At 35.8% G+C, this 22,807-nt stretch overlaps 1 protein-coding gene across 16 annotated transcripts in view; it reads right to left on the reverse strand.

Annotated features, from left to right (window-relative positions):
- The window catches only part of LOC132161241 (kinesin-like protein KIF1A), a 60,333-nt gene extending 40,292 nt beyond the window's left edge, over positions 1 to 20,041 (reverse strand). For 10 of the 16 annotated variants that reach the window (XM_059571177.1, XM_059571176.1, XM_059571175.1 and 7 more), the window contains exons 1-13: positions 19,732 to 20,040; positions 17,260 to 17,447; positions 4,669 to 4,742; positions 4,357 to 4,536; positions 3,986 to 4,054; positions 3,552 to 3,730; positions 2,106 to 2,217; positions 1,801 to 1,878; positions 1,426 to 1,491; positions 1,296 to 1,313; positions 1,036 to 1,114; positions 872 to 950; positions 359 to 501 (exon numbers count right to left, since the gene is read on the reverse strand). In XM_059571177.1, coding sequence (XP_059427160.1) covers positions 359 to 501; positions 872 to 950; positions 1,036 to 1,114; positions 1,296 to 1,313; positions 1,426 to 1,491; positions 1,801 to 1,878; positions 2,106 to 2,217; positions 3,552 to 3,730; positions 3,986 to 4,054; positions 4,357 to 4,536; positions 4,669 to 4,742; positions 17,260 to 17,365 — 1,183 coding nt within the window. In that variant the 5' untranslated portion in view covers positions 17,366 to 17,447; positions 19,732 to 20,040. Of the gene's footprint in view, positions 1 to 358; positions 502 to 871; positions 951 to 1,035; positions 1,115 to 1,295; positions 1,314 to 1,425; positions 1,492 to 1,800; positions 1,879 to 2,105; positions 2,218 to 3,551; positions 3,731 to 3,985; positions 4,055 to 4,356; positions 4,537 to 4,668; positions 4,743 to 17,259; positions 17,448 to 19,731 lie in introns of all 16 variants that reach the window. The other 6 variants (XM_059571170.1, XM_059571166.1, XM_059571169.1 and 3 more) reach the window with 1 other exon arrangement.
- Between the last annotated feature and the right edge of the window lie 2,766 nt (positions 20,042 to 22,807).

Genomic DNA, 22,807 nt, shown 5'->3' on the forward strand with positions numbered 1-22,807 from the left:
AAAATAAACAATTGTCACACTGAATTCCTTCCATTGATAATTTTAATAGTGAATTAACTATAACTAACATATATTTAATCACATTTCTATTTTTCGTCTACCATTTTGGTTTAGAGTGTTTCGCCTCTAAAGGCATATCTACATGCTTCCTTAAAAATTTGGCCAAAAAGGGCTTAGAAGGCAGCCTATTTTAGTTGCTTAGTTCTCTCTAGGCAGCTTACTGGGATTTGGAACAGAAAAATAAAACATATGCACTAATGCATGTCTCAGTACCATAAAATAAAAGTGGTCTTAAACTGTCTGATGCACTACTTATGATGAGATAAAAGCAGAGCAGATAAAAAGCAAACACTCTTACTCTCGATGATGTCACCGAGGCCCTGGGCATAGAGGAGGTCCTTCAGACGGGACACCTCATCTTTCAGCTCCCGCACCAGACGGTTATTAGGATCTTCATTGATCACAGCATTACAACGGATCTGCTTAGCCCTGTCTGCATACCTGAAACACACACAAATTGGACTTGAGATGGTAAAGAAGAAAAACAAATGTTTATATATGAAAAAAATGCTTTAATAATGCTGCTTTCTGTGGCTGTTGCAATAGATATATACATATAGTGTAATGAAAAAATAAGATTTTAGACCGACACACACACTGATAGGTGCCCAGTTACTCTGCTCAGCAATATTAGTGCACACCAGCATCTTTGAAGGGCATTTCAAGTGTGAGGTGTGTGGAGAGGGAACAGGAACATTCTCATTATGTAACATACTGCTGAACTTGTCAGCTCATTATCTAGCTCATTACAAACCTCAGACAGAGAGAGAGAAAAAAATGATAGAACTGGTGTTTTACTGAGGCAGAATACCTGAGAGTGCTGAGGGTTTCATCATAGTTGATGTCAGCAGGACTGAGAGCTGCCACCATTGCGGTGCGAGAGTTGCCACCTGAAGAGGTCAAAGGTCAAGTGCTTCAAGAGTGAGAATACATTAAAATATATAGTTTGATGTGACAGAACACCCTGATACATACCAAGGTTCTCTCTCAGAAGCCAGGTCAGTACAGAATCCCTGTAAGGAATAAAACTCTCTACTTTCTTCTTCTTTTTGTTCTGTGTGGGGAAATATTATATTATATTAATGATATATGACATGATATGATTATTTGATAAATAGTTATTAATATCAAAATTAATTATCAAAATTATTCAATAAAAAAGTCAAAATTTAAAAAGCAAAGAGCAGATAGATAGACTGACGGATAGATATAAATGTTGTTTCATGTTTTTATACCTTGTTTGAGCCAGAATCCTGCAAAAATAAGTGATTGCAGATCATTAAACTGACACACGTTAAACTTTTTATGCAGAAAATAATAAATCTTCAAACATCCTCAAGGCTCAGAGCAAAACAAAACACTTACCACCTCAGCCAGAGCTGAAATGACTTTTCCCAGGGTAGTAAGTGATTTATTGATGTTTGCCCCTTCCTGGGATTGAAAGAGTAAATAGAAAATGTAATTACAATTCCAAACTCAAAAGATTACTGATGACAAAATGAAGTGGGGTACTGTCAAAATCCCAGTCTACGCTCTGTGCACTAATAGCAGGAAGTACAGGAAATATGTAGAGAGAATTAGAGTACAAAGGAAGAAAGAGAAAGAGACATTAGTAGATGTTAGAGAAACAATGATGTGGAAGACCACAGAGATACTAAAGGAGTTAAATAGAGGGCATGAAAGGACAACAGACAATTGGGGATAGGAAGTGAATATATACAGTATATACATATTAGTCACCTTGAGCCGTGTGCCTTTGGCTCCAGTGGAATCTGCTCTCTCACTGCCGGCTAAATCCACCAGACTGATTTTGCTGACCTGCCATAGAAGTTCAGGATAGGTCAATAATGAACATGCTGAGAAATAATGGACAGGCCTATGTCACCTTTCACATTACCCATACATAGAAAAAAAAACTATCAATGTCAAAAGTCATCCAGTGCAGCCCTGTGTAAGTGTGAGAGACAAGTGGCCTAACCTTACGATCTAAACGGAGCTGTTTATTGTGACTGACAGGGACTGTAATATGCAACAGCAGCACGTACCTTTTCTGAAGTATTGTCTGTTTCAGAGTCATGGCGCTTCTGGGTGAAGATGATGTTGAAGACAGCGTGTGAACGGCTGCTGGTCTCATTCATGTTAGTGGCAGCTACTGTCCTGCATAACAGAATTTCTCCATTCAGAAACGTCATTAATATTGACTCTATACCACGTGAGGCAGTGCTGTGTTTAAGTCTCTTTAAATCATAATATCATAGCATTTGCACTAACTTCTCCCTCTGTGATTCATCTGATCTTGGACTGAAATTGAATGACCAACAAAATGTTTCCCTGATTTATTTAAATCCAATCTTTAATAACAAAACAAAAACCTCCTAATTATTTATTCCATTAATGAGCTCCTGTCTGTTTTGCCAAACATTAACTTACATAACTGGCTAAACGTATAGCGTAGGAGGAAAGTATAGTGCATTGGCAGTAGTGCATCTCAACACCTTGAGATTAAAGAACTGTTGACTGATGCTAAGCTGAGGAAACAGGAATGCACTAACATATTGTCTACTGGAATTAAATGGTCCATTTGTTTCCATGATGATAAGCAAGAACAATAAGTAAATATTTGTTTTCCTCTCGATGTGGCCATGAAGACCTTGAAAAAACACATGTGACCAGGACCACTGGTCTACGCAGCAAAATGCTATTTCTGCTTATTTCTAGAAGCCAGAATAGAACAGAAAAGAAATGCTTTCACATTGTGCCAGAATTACTGTAATTACAAAATAGCAGCTAGAAATTCTAGTTTGTGCTGATCATGTCCTCAGACTCAGAAATGATTTGTTTCTATGACAACGCTCAAAATCCCCAAAACTCCATGAATGGCATTGTTTTAGAAGACAGCAAATAATTTAATGACTACATTAATTCACCTCTATATGTCCTTTTTTAAACGTTTAAAAAAAAACGATGCACTTTGGCCATAAGCTCAAATATGAGTTCAGGTTTGTGGCAGAGTCCATTTTGGTTTCATTGCATCATGACAGTCAAATCAGAAAATGTTGAATATTCATATAATTCCCCCAAAAATCCCACATTTATAATCATGTGTTTAATCTGCAATACCATTAAATACACTACCATTCAAAAATGTTAAAGGCGGATTTTTTTTTGAGCATTCATATTTTTTTATGGAAATTGTGATACATTTTTACAGGATTCTTTGATGAATAGAAAGTTCAAAAGAACTGTGCTTTTAAAATATATATATATATATAAACTGTTAAATGTCTGTACAGTCACTTGTAATTAGTTTAATGTGTTTTGGATTATTCAAATAATAATGTCTTTTTAAAAAGTCTTTCTGACCCAAATTTTTTAACAGTAATGTACATGAATAGTTTTTACTTGTTGGAAAATCATAATTATTACACTAATACAAACGTGGCATGAACACATTACAATAGAATAGAATAGAATAGAATAGAATAGAATACCTAGCCTTATTTCCTGAGTCCATCAGGTCTTGAATGTCATTATATGATGTGACGGCGAGTTTGGACAGATCCTCTACATACGGGCCCAGTAATGGGTGCTCTCGCACACGTAGATTTCCTTTGTTTTTTGGGTTCAGAAGATCTCGTACCCTTTCACAGTAAATCTCCATATAACTAACCTGAGAGGATGAAAATAATAGCGTAAAAAGCAAAAAAATAAGCAAAAAAACTATCTACTTGAGGATTAAAACTAAAAATCATATACAAACGTATAACAATAGCGCTAAAGTGTTAATGACATGATTATTTATTTATTTTTAATTTATCATAATAGCTGTAATAACAGGGCACAGACTCATACACACCCTACATATAAAAACAGCTGCTTTGCAGTTAAGCTACACTCAGATTTGAAACAATGAAGAAAATCTTACCTCCACAGAATATGACATGTTGTTATCAGTATTGCTGTCATTAATCTTGGTAAAAAGGTCTTCACACAGCTGATGTTTAGGATTGAAGGGAGAAGAGGAAAGAGAGAGACATAATAAAGAGAGATTATTAAGTGAATAATCACGTTCTTACTGTGTGTACTAGTCAGCTTGTAGTTTAAACTGATCTTGTTCACACTGCCTCTGAATACATTTTCATTTTCCTGTTTATACAGCAATGCCAATGTGACAGGAGAGACAATATTAGATGTGCAAAAGGGGCAATTTAGCAGCTGAACATTGGTTTATAAGTACTTCAATTGATATTTAGAAATGCTTATTTTTCATATTTGCTTATTTAGGCATCTGTTTACCAGTGGAATGATCCCCTGCTGATCCTTTTCCTGTTTGCCCATCATGGTATAAGATTTACCGGCCCCAGTCTGGCCATATGCAAAAATACAAACGTTGTAGCCCTCAAAGGCATGAAGTAACATTTCCTCTCCGATGTCTCTGAACACCTGCTGCTGGGAGGCATAGTTGGTATCTTCTGGCTGTGGATAGATGAAGAAAAATATATACTGCATGATTTTGAACACTGAAGGGTAATTACTTCTATCATGTTTTGTGCATTGCACTGCAAGCAATGCTTATTTCAGTTTCATTTCATTGAACCATTGACTTACTGTGGTATGTGACCAGTAGGAGTAATCAAAATTGAAGCTTTTGGTTTCTTTGGGTGCTTTGGGGTTGATGATGGCTGAAAGACAAGGAAAAGAATGGCAGAGAATGAATAAGGTTAATAAAACATGTTCGAGATCCTGAGTGGACATCTAATACTCTGTTGTCAGCCACTAAATGGCTGCCACACAGTCAATAAGTGCTGAGTCACTGTAGTTTGTCTAAGCGGGTCCATGCGGATGTGCTCTAAAACCCAGCTGCTCTCAGCAGCGCTCAATGAGAGTCAATAGAGAGAGGCAGGAATCACACCAGACAGAAATTATGTTCATTTTAAAATGAGAATGACCTTTTGCAGACATCGTCAGGAAGATTTGAGTCAGTTGAACTTACATAGTTAAAGTAAATGATATTTAGGTGCATTATCTAGTATCAAATGAGCTTGTTTAATAATCTTACACAAACTTATGCTGCTCAAGTGCTGATGACATTAGGAAAAAAGGGAATATAATGCTAAGAAATTCTAAATTTTTAGCAATTTGCTGAATATGGATTGCCTGTGAAATGTTTTCTGCTCCAGAGAATGTGAGAGATCAAGAGGAAAAGAAAAGAAAGCTAGAAATAATTACACACAGGTCAGTGTTCAGATCCTATGTGTTACCCAGCCGTAAACATCGTTCACAAGTTTATATTTCATACAATCCTTGAGGGAGATCCAAGTAACATGTTTAGTTTACTGTCCATCATGGAGGACTCAAGCAGAAGACTCGACTCAGGCTCTAAACATCTCTCTGGACAATTTAATCAATAATTCATAATAAAGTAGAAGTGAATAAAATAAAGGTGGAGACGGACACACACCGGAAGTACTGTCACAGGAGCGAGGTGAGCGGCCCTTTAAATATTTAAATACAGTGTTGTGATTGACAGGATTCAATGACTCGCTCCACCTGAACTTCATTTAGATGCCCATTTTACCAACAAAGAGGTTTCTTTGCACCATACGCCACAAAAAAAAAAAATTATATATATATATATATATATATATATATATATATATATATATATATAAGCAGCACGCAGTATGTAATTAACAAAAACTAATACTCTGCACTTGAGAAAGCTAGAACCATTCCACTAAAAATCTGGATAAAGTGGATGCACAGCATTCTGTACCTGCATTTAAACTGTCTATAATCACTTCCTGGTGCTTATTAGTAGCTCAGAACATCATTATTCTGTCAATCTTACTCACAGCAAGCCCACGCGCCACCACAGACGCTACAGTCAGGAGTCTGACAGAACATACTGTCTCTGCTCTAAAATTCATCTCAGCTGCCATATGGTGGGATGTGCAAGACCAAAAGCCAAAACCACATAAAAATAGCCCTTAAAGTAAAGTCTTTTAAATATTATTAATCAACCATAAAGCAAAAAGCCACAATAACCACGAAAAGGACATCTGAAGTACACATATTTTCAGTACATGCTCGAGCAACCATTAGTGGACTGAGAAATTGAATTTAATCAAGCAGTCATAAGGAAAGCTTTTCTGAACACACACACAGTGGTATTTTCACATGTACATAACTAACACAAACAGACAACAAACAAGCAATAAGATAAATGTGATGAATTACGTTTCCTTCAACAAACACAATGTGTTCTGACCTCAAAAAAGGGCGATTCAAGAATGACCTTCAGAAAGTCTCTAGGCTGAAAAAGATTTTCTGCACGAAGCAAACACTTATCTTGGTTCTCCAGGGACAGCTGGTCAATGAACAGAATGCATTTGATTCCACACTGTAGTTCATGATCTATGCGTTTCATTTTATACATGCTGCAATAAGATCTAAATAGGGACATTGTCTAAAGTGAAAAATAGTGAAATATTTATTTACATATTTTTGTGTGTGTGACATTACTGCATCAACAGCTAATTTGGCCTAATTAATGATCCCATAAAAGAGCTCTTATGCTGTTAAATGGTTGGTTCACCCCAAAAAATTGTTTTACTCACTGTTACAAATTGAAACACAGCAACTCACTGACTTAATGATCCATTCGTAGCAGTTAACAGATACATGAAGAGGAAGATCATCTGTGAATGACTTGATTTTTAAACAAATTTCATTAAAACAAATGGATTTATAGTCTCAAAAAGCCAAGGTTGCAGAATGCTAGGGGCTGTCTAATGATTAATTGCGATTAATCACATCCAAAATAAAAGTTTGTGCTTACAGTAATATATTTGTGCTGTGTGTGCTGTATATATTTATTGTGTATATATAAATATACACACATGCATGTACAGGTATATATTACATGCATATATCTATGAAAAAAAGAAAAACAAATTATATATATATAAACGTGTGTGTATTTACATTATAAATATACACAGTACACAAATAAAAAAAAAACTGATTCGAGCACTTCTCTCAACAGCCCAGAAATCTCACAAGAAATCACTTCTGAACTTCATAGATGCAGCACCACAGCTTCAGAGTTCAGATACAACATTAAACATATTTATGACTCTTTCTCTTTCTCACTTTCACACACTCTCACTCACACACACAGAGCTGCCAAGTAACAGAAGGACATGTCATTGCATAATCCCTCCTGTAAATCCCTGTTCTACTTTTCATCTATTTCATTTAAGCAAAGCTTGAAAAAGCCTGAATAAAATTAATTTATCTGCTAACTAAAGCACACATAGTACAACTGACCTCCAAAAATTATTACATGCAATTCATCTAATAAAACAAATGTTCTCTAAAAACAGCCTAAAATTTCCTAATTATTTGGTTTTCCCATTCATCTCTCATATAGCTCCAGTTTGAACCATCTAAACACATTTGAGCATGTGAATCTGAATGGCACATACATTAATCAACATCCTGCAGCCATGTTATACAATGCAGGAAGCCCAATTCTAAAATGGCTAGCTACATTTAAAGAGTTGGAGTGAAATTATTCATTCACTCGTGTCCATAAAAGGGACAGACACTTTTACCCCATCTATACATCTGTGTTTAACTGTCCCTAGGGCAGTCCAGTGCTGGCTGTACATCAGAGTATATGAGTTATAATAATAGCACTGCATAGCCCAAGGGATATCATGCATCATCGGTATAGAAGCACTACCATGTTACATCTACTCTTGTTGCAAGTTGTAAAATAGTGTTTGTATGTGCATGTGTGCTAAATAGTCTGCCATCTGAAGAAGGAATGCTTTAAGAGAATAAAATGTTTCTCAGCAGTTGTTACATTTAAAAACTAACTTCTGTTTTTATTATCAACAGATGTCAAAATAAAATAAGTGAAATAAGTTAATCTATCAGAAATACCTTTTTTAATATTTACTATAGAAATTAAACTGACATTTTTAAAGGTTTAAAGGGGACATATGATGTTGCTGAAAATAACATTATTTTGTGTATTTGGTGTAATGAAATCTGTTTATGCAGTTTAAGGTAAAAAAAAAAAAACACATTATTTTCCAAATGCTGCACATTATAGTTGCTCCTCTATGCCCCGCCTCTCTGAAACGTGTCGATTTTTACAAAGCTCATTGTTCTGAAAAGCGAGGTGTGCTCTGATTGGACAGCTATCCAGTGCGTTGTGATTGGCCGAATACCTCAAGCGTGTGATGGAAATGTTAAGCCCCTACTATAACGTGATGTCGTTTCCCGGTCCAGCGAGACAAAACCAATAAAACCCATTGCAAACAAGGCATTTGTTTCATCTAGTGGGAATATAACTATTGATTATAATGACTTATACAGTCTTTTTATGCATTGCATATTGCCGTGTAAACATAAAACCATGTTGTGATTGGAGAAACAAAAAACAACAAGCACTACTCTATGCTCAAAACTCACGTTTGTATCATCGATGGCAAATTCTTTTAAATGAAAACGTACTTACAGGCTGTGAGTCAGAAGCGCCAGACTATCCTGGCAAAGTTGGAGCTGCCACACTTTACAAAACAGCCTTTGTGTGTAGACACCATTGTAGGCTATTTTCCCAGGTTCAAGAAACAGTCCTCCGTGAAATGCGCTGCACACATATGAATATTTGTGTTGAAGTGTTGTAAATACAACTTAACCACCGATTTCTAGTTGTGTCCTCTTTTGGATGGCCAAAGAAAGTAGTGTCGCTTTCACAAGGAAACACACAGCATCTCCACAACATGGCGGCAGCTGCAACAATACTACAGCAAGAATCAAAGTTATGCCTTCTTTCTTTGCGTCAACATTTGGCCTGTATGCAGCAAATCTTCCCACACAGTGACGTAGACATGGGGGCGTGTTTAAACGAGGCATTTTAGGAAAGCGTGGCTGAGTCTTAACTTTTATAAAGAATATCTCTTTGGGTTTGAGGCTTTATTCTTTGCAACTTTAGGGATCTTATCTATGCACAAACAGCTTGCAACACTCCAAAAAGAAAGGAAAACTTAAAATCGCATCATATTACCCCTTTAATAGGTTTAGCACGCATGCCAATTCCTAAATTGTTTTGTTTAATGTTATTTTATTTTATATAATAAATGTATATTTAACATTTTTGCATTTTTGGAGGTTGCAGTTTTTCTTATGAATATATATATAATTTTTTTTCATATGTGGACTATGAAATGAACAATGCACAACAATTAATTTATTTATTTGTATGTTGGTTGGGTTGGAATGAGTAGGCCTACACGCAGTTTTGAATCAAATAAATATGTAATCATATGTGTGCATGTTTGTACATGTCTGTGATACACAAAAAACTATTCTTAATACTTCAGTTTTTTTTTTTATGCAAGAGTGTTCAACATTCGACATTAAGCTGAACAAATGGCAGTTATGTGACAGTAACTCTATGGTAGCTCTGATTGTAAGTGTTCTGTTGCTAGGAGCCTAGCAGGTCACATTCTGGAAACTGTGATGGCTTTGGAGTCCACTAACCCATCAAACCAATCAGTGCTAATGATGCTAACCTTAAGGTGCCACTGCTTGAATTATTCATAGCAGTCAGGGTGTTTGGTTTCATGCTCTTGATCTGTTATATTCCAGCATGAAGTAGGTTGTTAAAACACTTTTAATATATTAAGAGGTCAGTTATCAGTCAATAATGGTCTTAACACTGTGAATACAAAAAAGCTCTTTCCTCTCCTCTCATCCTCTCTCCTTTCCTCTGCTCCCAATAATGACTATGATTCACATCCACCCTTCTTAGCAACGGTTACATCAGCTTCATGACTGTAGTGGTAAATGCACAAACCTAATAACGAGGAGGATTTTTAATCACTTTTAATGCCCAGAGGAGGACATGGCGACTGCTGATGTTTGTGTGAGTGCAGTGAGATGGAGAATTTGGGCTGCTGGGTTTTAAAGGTCCCCTGAAGTGCCTTGAAACAAGCAGCATTATTCTAAGTGGTGATGTAATTTCAACTGAAACAGGAAGATAGGGCGGGACATATCGAGCAGCCCTTCCCCCTTTTAAAAATAGCCAATTAGCGTTTTGGATATATCTGCTCGGGCCAGAGCCGTTGAGCTTGGTAAAGCTGCATTTGACAGCAACAGTCTAATAGATTACCCCTAGATTCAATATGAAACTCTTAGTAAAACAAAATAGCGCTCATAATCATGCTGAGGCTGCGTAGTTGTAAAAGTCTTTAATAAATGCCAACACATGCATTTGATCTGCTCTGTGCGATCCCATCTTTGGACCTGAGCCAAAGCCCGGATGTGCGCTGCAGTGGTTCGTGTGAAACAACGTGAAACCAGACCTCATTTGCACCAATGGAAAGCATATTTACACTGTCTGAATCGTTTCCTATCACCTACATTGTGCACTAAGAGCCATCCAGGAAATACTACACTGTGAACGAGTGACTGATCTCTGATCTCAGGCGCTTCAGCATCTGTATTTATAGTGTAGGAGGCGAGCACTTCGGATTCTCGAGAACATTTGATTGTTCAGAAGATTTGATGAGAAGATGTACAAGTACAAGTACAAGATGACATAAAAAAAAAACTCGTTGAGCCATTTTGGTGGAAGTGACGAACTCCAAGCTCTGAATGCTTCTATCTTCTAAATGTGAAATTTGTCACTGTTTTGGAGCACACTGCCTTAGATAACCTTAAGACTAACATATTAATGCTAAACTCCCCCCCCCCACCCCACCCAAAAAAATTTTTATTTTGATTTGATGGGGACTTTTAAGTTTCATTGAGTATGCATATGTGTAACAGTCTCAAATCAGTGTGTACACCTATTAAAGGTCAATCAAAACATCATAGTGAATGGTGATCTTATCATAAAGATCATTGACTATATATAAACTGGGGGGGGGGGGGGGTTGAATAGATGTAATTTCCCATTATAGCCAGATGACTACTCTCCATTTTTCCATTATTAATATGCATCAAACGTAAACTTATCAGATGAATCTTAATGAAAATGCCAAAAGGAGCTAAAGACTACTTCACCAAAATGCATTAAAAATAATTTCAAGAGAGGTATGGTCTGGTATCTATCACACTGTTGTTTAAAATGGCTTCAAACTCATAGTTTTGACTATGATACAAATTTCAGGCAAAATAATAAAATATTTATCTTTTTGTAGAGAAAATCTGATAGCGTTTATTTTGTTGATCATAAATTCTGTGTCTTTTTGTAGGGAAAAAATGTGATTTTTTTATTAATTATTGTGACATGCTCATGGTTGTTTTGCTTTGTGTTTTGTTTTTCTTTGCATTTTGTTTTTCATTTTGTTTTTCTTTGTGTTTGGTTTCATTTTTGCTTTTTCTTTGCATTTTGTTTCGTTTTGTATCTCTTTGCGTTTTACTTGGTTTTATTGTTCTTTGCATTTTGTTTTGTTTTCTTTGTGTTTCGTTTCGTTTAGTTTAGTTGATTGTGAAACATTTTTCTTGCTGTAAGAAATAAATGCTAATTTTGCATCACAGCCATGCCATTCAGCTGCTCATCTGTGCTGTCAACAGGACGATTGGCACCAATGTCTTGCCTCAAATACTGAACATTCTGAAATAAAAGATCACTGATGTTTCACAGTGTACCATGCCTTTTACCCAAGATCTCACTGGGAAGAAATCACAAATAACATCCATAGAGGACCATAAAAATGGCACAGCTTTAGCTTAATCAAAGCTCTGGATTCTGTTGAAAACTGAAGACTTCATTTCCACACACACCTGTCTCAGTCAATAAAGAGAAGGGAATTCTGGGAGTGATGTGATCAGGGGAGCATCACTTAGCACTTTGATCAACATGGCAATCGGATTCTCTTAAACTCTTAGCGAAAGTCTCTCCTTTTTCATAATCACACAGTTTCATCAAATAGATAATTTGGTATCTCTTCTAAATGGACATATAGGGGAGAGTGGGGTCGAAAGTAACGTGGGACGAAAGTAACAAAGCGATTTTCTCAAAACCTATTACTGCATTTGCATTCCCAGCTATGACGGTATATTCAGCATTCAATCCTTGATGGAGCTGAGAAATATCACGTGATTTCCTCATCATTTCCCGCAGTTAGGTCCGTAAATCTGTTTTCGAGTACAAAAAGTAAATTATTGAAGCGGTAATTTTTTTTAATTAGTTGTGTTGTTTTTCTTGTTTCATGTGTCACAGTAATGATCAATCTACAGGTTATTTAGTGCTTTAACACATCCTAAAGTTTGCATTATCAAAGTTTTTTAGTATAAAAGTAAATCAGGTTTAAACGTCAGGAGTTTCTGTCGGGACAAAAGTAACAATTGTTACTTTTGTCCCGCTACATTAACAAGAAGTATTTTTTTTTGTTCCGGTACATGCTATTCTGTGAATTTCTGTGTCTTGCATCATTTATTAAAATGTTTATGTCATATTATACCAAAAGAATATGTCTGAGTGAGGGTCAGAAAGACAAACAAGAGGTCTGGTTTTATCCAGATGTTTATGAGAGGGCATTTCTGGACATAGAGGAACATCTGGGCAGCTCCTACCTCGCATTTACCTTAGTTATATTTAGGTTTTAGCCATACCTTAGCTTTTACACCTCCAGCTGAATTTGCAGTGTTTCCAGATGTTTTAATGCACATTTTGAATTTATGCATAAAAACAACTGGATGGAAACATTAATAGGCCTATTGTTACATTATGTTTAGAATTTATATTATGCTAATGTAATTTAATTATTATATTGTTCAATCTGTTGAAAAAATGTTTTATAAAAATACACTGAAATAAAAAAATCAAGTTTGTACAGGGTTATGAGACATTTAATGAAACTTAAATTTAAAATAAAAATATAAATATAAAAATGTAATTTAATAATATTTTTTGCACAAATAAAAGACAGAATATGTTTGCAGTTACATATTAACAAGGTCATAGTCAGGTATACTTAATAAAAATAAAAGAAAAAAATCTAGCTTATATTGTTGTGTTACTTTTAACCCACCTGTGTGTTACTTTCGTCCCAACCGATGGGGTCAAAAGTAACAATGTGCAACTTATGTTCAAAGTGAAATTATACTGAAGCCTTTCTACATTTCTACAAAATACCACCTGGTATTGTTAGACCACACTTATGAGTTACTGGCCACAGCAGAAATATATCTCTGTCTTCAACATTATCTTTTAAAACGATGTTTTTCTGAAAAATGGTACTTTCGCCCCTGCTCTCCCCTACCACATGCATAATTACCACAGTATCACTGAGAAGATCACACAGAATTTACAGCATCACTGAAACCAATGAAATCCCATGTCATAAAAGCCTTTTTGCTGTTAGAAACCATTAGACAGAATCTTACATTAGTTTTCTCGCAGGGACCAGAGCTAAAATCTTCTGTGGCTTGGTAATGAGACAATTTCCAACGAAAAGGAAACTCTTTTATAAGAACTTAAAGGCCTGTGTGAGCAGCCCATTGGTGCCTCAGTGATAGCAGGGTGGCTTAAACCAGTCAGAGCTGTCAATCACTCAGCTTTCCACCATTCTACGGCTTTGTGGGAACACGGCTATTGACCCATCTCAAGCTGGCAGCGGTTACAAAGCAGCCAGCGTGGAGCACAAAAGACTCTCTCTGGGCTCAGACTCCCACTAACAACCAGTTATTTACACCCTCAGATTAAGACTTGGACTGGCTTCTTTCCAAATTACTGCTGACTAGAAAGGCTCTTTCATGACATCATCGACCCTATTGCCTTACACCAAGTCTACTTTTCAAAGGACAGTAATCTACAAAACAATTCAGAAAGATGTGTTTGCATGTGTGTTTATGCATATTAGCACAGTTTTAGCTTCAGCAATACTATTAAAGTGCCCTATAAAATGCATTCACAAACACATAACTCCACATAAACAACAAAAGAAGGTCAAACATGTTAAGTAATGTAGTGCTTCTCACATTAGATTTTGAAGAGATCTCTACCATTGCGCTACTCCACTGGGCCTTTATACGGATTGGCTTAAGCAGCCTGGCGATTGTGGTGAGGGCTTTGAAAGGATGTCTTTGAGTGGACTCTGAATAGACACAGGCAAGCCACACAGGCTGTCTGTGCAGGTAATCTTGCATTTCAAATGAATGCTATGCTGTAGGATGGCTTACATCATTGCTGTGCTGAGGCAATATGCCACAAAGGTGGTCAGGTTAGAGGCTTAGATGATGGAGAACAGATGAAACTGCTGTTATTATTTAGAATCCAATTTAAAAAACAAGGATTTGAAAGGTAATTATTCAAAAAACTAGCACTCACCATGAAAAAAAAAATTGAAACAGATACTAAAGAATGACCCTCACTTATAAGAGAGTTAATGGAGATAATATAATCTGGCAAACTGCAATGTACTCATTAAATGTATACAATTTTCAAGATTATTTAAAATGTATTATGCAATACTAATCAAAGTTGTTTTAATCAGCCACTGCCAGCTGTGCATCTGAATGTAGCTCAAATGTTCAAACTTTGCAGTGCGTCAATGTCTGCAAGTATGCCAGAATAATTCTGTAAATGATTTGAGTAATGTTTAATGTTTTTTGCACAAAAGGAATTTCAATGTCATATGCCGGGACTTACTAGCATTCACAGGTGTAGGTTTACACACATATTCGTATGTTTGGATATGTGCTGAAACATACAAATGATTAGGCATACTGACAATATGGAAAAAAATATTTTAACATTTTAATTCTACAGTGTCCTTGTTACACTAATTATTTATTACTTACTATAGTAATAACAATAAATGTAGTATAATTACAAGAAACTAACCATAAACCAAACCCTAACCTAAGCACATGTAAATTAATATTACTCGTATTTCATTAAATAATTACACCGTATCAAGGACATTCTTGCTCTTTATATATGCATGCCAGTGTGTGCCTACATTATAAAAATACAGTGACAATTTTAGTAACAATATTCTATTATATAGATATTTTTCCATTACTGTTTGAGTTAATGGCAGATTTGATTTTAAACATATTGTTGGAGCTGTGACATTCATCTAAAGATCTGACAGAAGGCTGACTTGCACAATCCATTTACAATGACAGTAAGTGTTTCTACTGCTTTTGATGGCTCATTTCTCTATTGTTCAAGGTTCACAGTCTTCGTCACCCATTAAAACAAAAGAACTGAGTGTGTTAGGCTTTTATTCTCACTGTTATCAGTCTAGAGAAATGGCATATTTCCATTAAGCACCACTAGCTCGGTGCCCTTACAACAAAAGTATCTTGTGCAACATGGCTAACAGATTTGCCAGTCCCAATGTAACTCCTTCGTAAAACCCTTGGCCTAACCTGCACAACAATACCGTGGTGTAATATTACATATGCTATCATCATGACAGTTTTTTCACTTGCACTTTGTTTTTACAAACAGACAAAGGGATAACAAATGGCACACTGCTTTTTAGTAAAGTTTCTTTTGACCCGTTCTAGATTTTGACTCAATATTTGATGAAAATATCAACACTATCAAAAACTACCTCAGGTACAAAGACGAAGGTGGACACAATGTTTTTCTCAAGCAACACAAGGTGGAAGGGAGGCAGCTAAATTAGGCCAAACTCTAAATATTTCACAAGCGCTCATCCATTATTGACCAATGGCTGCGCCCAGCCAGGCAGATTAGAAATCAAATCTTTCTCTCCAGTCATCCATCAGTTCCCTCCATTCTTCGAGCACATTCACATGTTTAGAACCAAGAAATCTTCTGCTGCATGATGACATTGTCTAAAAATACAAAAAATTTAAAACTGCACTATCCTTATTCCAATGTAAAAAAATATTCAACATATGTTTACAGCACACTATAGGATAAAAAGGAAAAAATAATAATAAAGTAGTGACCAGGGCAAATTTAATAACTTTTTTTCTTAAAAAAATTTCTACAGTTACTTTTTTGACTACAAAAACAATTTCTGTCCAGGAAAAAGGCAGAATTCATTAAAAACTCACTGACCTTTTGGCGAAATCCAGTAGGACATGTTTTCAAACTATAGTCTATCAACCTTAAACCATAATATAGTTATATAAAAATCTAAAACAGTTCATTTTACAGTTCATTGTAATACTACTCCTGTATTTTAGATCAAATTAATGCAGCCTCGGCGAGCATACAGTAAGAGACTATTTTAGAGACCCAAACTTTGGAACAGTAGTGTAAAAGTAAACCTTACATTAATAAAGTACATACTTTTCAGCACAAAACAATTAATGAAACAGATTGGTTTTTAAGTATGTTCAAAACTAATCTCCAAATCAAAACTTAGCATGTAAAACATGTGACAACTTGCCCCAACCTTACAATAATTAAAAATACATTTGTCTTAAGAGCGCAGCTGTACCTTTCAGTTAAAAAAAAAAATCTACTTTCATAGGCTTGTTGACCCCTGGCTCTATACATGCCAGTGTGGTTTTATTATTCTCATTTGTTTACCCAACAACAAAATATGCAACAAAAGACCATGCAAGTGCACACACACACATGCTCAAACATATCTTCGACCTCATCTAACCATTTAAGATGCCCTGATTTTATGGTCCTTTACAACACAACACCCTTGACCGAGAAGATCAAGGTTCCTTTAAAAATTGACCACTCACCCTACCAGGTAATCAACTGGTTGTTTAGTGTCACAAACAGCTAACCAACATCGATCACTAACAATTACAGCTGTAGTGCTTGTTGGCATTGCTGCTTGTCAGTTGTGATAAGTTCATTGCAACATCCCTCTATTTTTTTCTCTGCTTTAATAACTCTCAGTTTCTGTAGCCACATTAGAATAATGGCTGACGATGAAATTAATGTCGGATCTAATTTACTGGTGAGATTATTCTCCCCCAGTTCACTGATCAGTTAACAATTATCCCACATCATATCAAAAAGACTGCCCTTATGAAATCCATGCAGATGAGGTCAAAAACTCAAACAGGGCCAATAAAAACACAACACACGCCTGCAAAAACAACATGAAGACACACAGTAAAAGTCATGCTCTGTAAACTGGAGTGTCTTGAGTATTCTTAGTGATTTAACAGCTGGATGTTCCAGATGGAAGCATCGGTGCTCGGGTGCAGTTGGGTACTTACTGGTTGTGTTTCCTGACATCTGGATGATGCACTTGGACTCTTTGCTCATCTCACGAGAGTTGAAGGGACGGACTCTCACCGCCACTTTCACCGAGGCCCCTGCCATGGTGCCTCTGGGTGTGTGTGTGTGTGTGTGTGTGTGTGTGTGCTGAAAGCACTGCTTTAAATGTCCAGATCACTGCTCACACCTGCAAAGAGAGAAATGACACCGATTTCATCAAACATAAAACTGGAAGAACTAAATCTTTATCTGTTACATTATATTTAAATATAATATAACATAATAATTATTGGATTACTATTACTATTGTTATTGTATTTACGTTTATGTTATTACAGTTATGTTATTAAATATATACATTATATTAATTACATATGAAAAGGTGCTTACTAACTGACTGGAGACATACTGATCGATGCACAAAATATTACTGTACAATAAATTTACAGTAAAATCTATATTCCTTCATCTATGGGCAGGACTTCTGAAAAAAAGAGAGGATATTACTCGTTTAGTAGCTCCATTAATATATAGAAGCAGAGAGATATTGATTTAGACGTTCTCGATTGGAAATTAAATTACACCTACTTTCGGGAAGGCTGTAAATCTTAGCTGCCTATCACCATAGCAACTATGAGTATGATTTATGTTGTATCTATAAAGAAATGGCATGATGGGATGACAGGCTGGCAAGCTAAAACATGATTTCAGTGGTGACTTACGATGAGGTTAAATAATAAAATCTAAAAATGTTCAATATTTCGATGTTCAGATCAAACGGGAAGAATGTGTTTATATGACCTCACCGTAAAAGGATCATGCACGGTCAGCTGCAGATCTAGAGTGATACTCAGCCCGGCAGCAACAAAAGAATTGCACGGCTGGCTAAATGTCAGTATGCTCCCTATTATAATAACAGATAACAGAGCTGGCTGCCACAAACTCTGAGTCCAGCTCAGACTGCTGGTCGGACCAAAATGAAGGTCCAATTAATGTGTCATGCAGGGAAGATTTATGACCTTTAAGCCTCAATCTCATTTTCAACGAGTTCTGCTTCTGTTTATAAGTGTGTTTGCTACAGACTGACTAACTAAGAGGTTTATTTGAATAAACGTAAAAGAGCTCATATAGTGATCTCATGTGAGCTGCATTATGCGTTTTTTCAATTAGACTAACATCACACTGAGTCACGTTCTGGTGTGACGGAGTGGGTTCAGTCCTTCGTTTGCATGAACCTCAAAGGCAGGATGTCAGAAAGTCAGAAAGCTGCCGGTTTTAGTGCTGTTGAGTTGATGAAGAGAATCTATAAAATTGGTTTTATAATACATGTATTGTGACTAGCATGTTTATTAATCAATGTCCATTCTTAACAATTTCTGATTAATCTAATTAAATATTGTCATGTAACCAAAAATGTATTATATTAATTAAACTGGTCTGATTCAAGATTGAAAATATTACATAGCAAGTCTTTCTTAATTTTTACACCAATAACAGTATTTTTGAGAGTCAGATCAAGTAGAAAAAAATAGATCAAGTAACCTTAAAAGGGTAGTAAAACAAACAAAGAGATATTTTGAAGAAACAAACAGTGGCTGGTGGCCATTAATTTCCATTGCATTTTCCCTACTATGGAAGTCAATGGCTACCAGCAACTGTTAGGTTACCAACATTCTTTAAAACATCTTCTTTTGTGTGCCACACACACACACACACAAGAAAGGAATTCTGGTGTAACAATTAAGACTTGTTAAAACATAGTTTTGACTTGAATATAACCAGTTAGTTTATACATTATCACATGAAATAGGTTTGAAACAATTTGGGTGAGTAAATGATGAACTGTAATTTTTGGGTGAATATGTCTTTAAGGTAATATTTTGCAGTGTAAATCATAAATCCATAATGTAATTTTTTTGTCGCCAGTCACTGTGCTTTTAAGTGTCAACAAATCTATATAAATCGTTCATTTGCGTGACATCATACGCAGGATATAGTGCTTTTAGAGCACAGTGGGAATCATATGCAATTTCATATGCGTGTTGCCAGTAGTCACTATATTTTCCCAACTCGCTACCATATTAATGAAAAGAAGAAGAAAAAACGTAGAAATGACCATTCTTTCTCTGTTCTCTGGTAAATTCTGGAATCGTGATTCATAAGCGCTTTCCTGAAGACATTACTACGTGGCTGCGAGCCTGAGACAATGAATGACAGTGCATTTATCTCACCCGCACTTAGAAATATGTACACAAGGACATCTATGATGAACAACATCTGTTCCAATACTCAATAAAAAAAAAATAAAGCACTTCTCTGTCATAATAATAATGTCTGGATTTGTTGACAGGCTCTAAATGGCCGCACCCCACAGCAGTCCCACCCTTGTGACCCAACACCAAATAAACAGACAGAGCCTCATTAATACTGCATTGTCCTCTAGAACATGCCAACAATGAAAAAACTCTTACCTTTACAATGCTGATCCTCTGATGCTCTCAGCTATTGACTCTACAGATCAGCTCCCACTACTGCCTCTCGTGCTGGCTTCTCTAATTCTCTTTTTTCAGCTCTTCCTCTGATATGTTGAAAACAGTCTGCTTTTCTCTCTGTTTAACAGAGGATCCTTTATTTGTTCCAGCGAGGTTGTAGCTGGATGCCCGGTAAGGCCTGCTTATATGGATCAAGGCTTCTTAGTGGAGAGATCTTTGAGTGCCCTGTAATGTAGAAGCCAAAATGGTTCTGCTAGCTGCCTCGAGCGGTGGTGCTGAGACTGACTGAACCAGTGACATCATCACTGAGGACAGCAGTAGCATCATTGCAGTAGAGAGGAAGAGAGCGAGAGGGGGAGGAGAGAAGGGTGGGGGGGGTGAGGGGGAAGGGGATTAGATTCTCCACGGAGTACGATACACACACACACACACACACACACTCTCACGCACAAACATGGCTCTACATGACATGAGACTCAGCGGCTAATGCTGGACTGCATGTGTGTGGTATGTCAAAATAAACAAAGTATACTGTATAGTAGTATGGTTTTTGAGACAAAATCATATTTAATATTTAGAAGAATTCACCTGAAAATCCTTTTTAGTATATGCATTTTCTGAAGTCAGGAAGTGAATAAGAAACTAAAAAGAAATGAAACCAGATTTAAGAAAAATTATGAGAATAATGAATCACATGAATGTATCTTTATGAAATACGCATTACAGAATGAAATTAGTCTATGCTGGGTTTTGTAACGGCTATAAAGATAGAAGGTTAGCAGGTTCAAACAAAAATAAAAAAGGGCTAATAGACAGATGATGATCATGATTACATTGACTTCTAAGCTTTAACATTCCGTCAATGGTTATGCTAAAGTTAATTTCTTAGGATAACTTTTTTTGTCTTAAATTCTTGATGATTACAAAATGTTAATTTTTATGCAAGTTTGGGGGTAGTTGAAAGACAATTTTATTATTACTACATCAACTTCTAAGCCTTGGCATTCCATCCATGCTCATAATGTACAATTCGATTATGGTTATTAATACTCATTATTTATACCATTGCTTAAGGTAAAAATATTTCACTTGTTTACTGTTTTTTACTTTGTTTTTTCTAAAAATGAATTGAACTGCAGAGAACTGTAAATAGTATCTGACCTCATTTTGGCCTTTCCTTTGAGCTATCTGTAAAGAAAAATCAGCTTTCCAGTGGGATTACTCTCAATTTACAAACTATTAGAGCAAATTGGACTGTGCTCTCCTCACAAATCCAGTAAACCCATGTAACACATTCATAGAGGAAGCTTTTCCACTGACATTAATCCACCTCTATTCTTCTGACTCAGCCTGTTTGCATTTTCTAAAATCAGGAAATGAATTAGACTAAAAGGAAATGACACAGTAAAGAAATAGATCTCATTTTGGAATCAGGATTAAGTATTCCATTAGCATATCTTCATAAAATTTGCATTACTGAAAAAAAGAGTCTATGTTGGAATTCTAATAACCTGATCAGTTTTTTTAAGAGTACAAATCAAAAATTAAGGTAATATTAACTGAAATATTAGAGAATTAAAGACAAAGTGATTTTGAAAAAGGATAACCAAGCAGGCATGAATAGCTTGGAATATGTGTTAAAGGGGTTATTATGCATGCGATTCAAAAGCTTTTTATTTAGTGTCTCTGGATTCTATGTGACACTGCATACGTCAGAAAGAAAACAGACCAGCACATCAGTCTCTCTGAATGCTGTAATGACAGCCTGATCTTACAATCAAAACGTACATATTTAGACGTAAATTAAAACTGTCCAATACGTATGTGCCTTTACGTATTTACAGTGTCATTTACGTATTATCTGGACGTAATTACAGGTTTGATACGTATCGAAATTTACGTAAAAACAACCTCAAATACGTACAGATAGAACGTGTTCTCTGACCAGTCAGTTATTCATAGAAATTTGCTCATGAAGCTGCTTTTCAATGCGTATCGGATTAATTTTTTAAATATTTTTGATAAATGTAAGATCCCTATACCTCACCCGAACCTAAACCTACCCATTTTATACAGAATGTTAAAAGAATAAAACATAATAAAACACAATTATAGTAAAAATATAACATTAAAACGTTATTTTGAGCCACTAACGTTAATCTTACACCTACCCCTAAACCTACCCATAACCATTTCTTAAAACTACATAACGTTACTGTTATAAATAAACAAATAACAGACAAACAAACATAATGTTAATCATTTATTTTTTGCGAAAAAATATCAAAAGTGGTACCAAAAGTAGTTCAAATGATAATGAGTTCCAGTCGCAGTCCTCTCTGGAGGTAATAGTTTTTATAGGGTACAGAGCAGAATTTAATTTATTAATCCGTGAAATTATGAATCTGTCTTCTCTCCGTGAAGGCGCAATGGCGCACTCTATCAACTGAAACACGACATGTCGCAATCTGTGACGAATTATGTGAGAACCAATGAGAGTTCGATATTAGTGCCGTAAACCATGTCGTAACGTTCCTGTGGCGCACTGGCGCTATTTTCAAATTCGAATCATAACGAGCGCGGGCTTTGACTGTGACGGACGCTGTTGCTGAGAATGAAGATGAAGATCGATTGATATGGATATGTTCCTTGCAAACATCTGGATTCTAAAGATATGGAGTACAGCAAACAAATAAAATGGATGTGATTTGTAATTTTATGCTGTGCTTTTGTGTATCTATGGTTTGCAGCATGCACAGAAATGTTATTTCCTATTAAGTAGATGAGTAAACTGCTTTCAATAAATTCAGTAAAAACATTTATTGATATGACAATTAAATACAACAGATTTAAATAATTAAAGCCACGATTTTAATATTAATACATGGGAATTCATATAAATTCACACTACGTTCGATTATTTACGTTTTTTTAGCTGCTAAAACGTAAGTATTTGTACGTTTTACTGCTATAAATACGTCTAAGTTGTACGTTTTTATGTGCATGAAAACGTAAGTAAATGTACGTGTGGTAGAACCACATTTAACGTAAAAAT

Source organism: Carassius carassius, chromosome 17 (genome assembly GCF_963082965.1).
Source record: "Carassius carassius chromosome 17, fCarCar2.1, whole genome shotgun sequence".
Taxonomy (NCBI): Eukaryota; Metazoa; Chordata; class Actinopteri; order Cypriniformes; family Cyprinidae; genus Carassius; species Carassius carassius.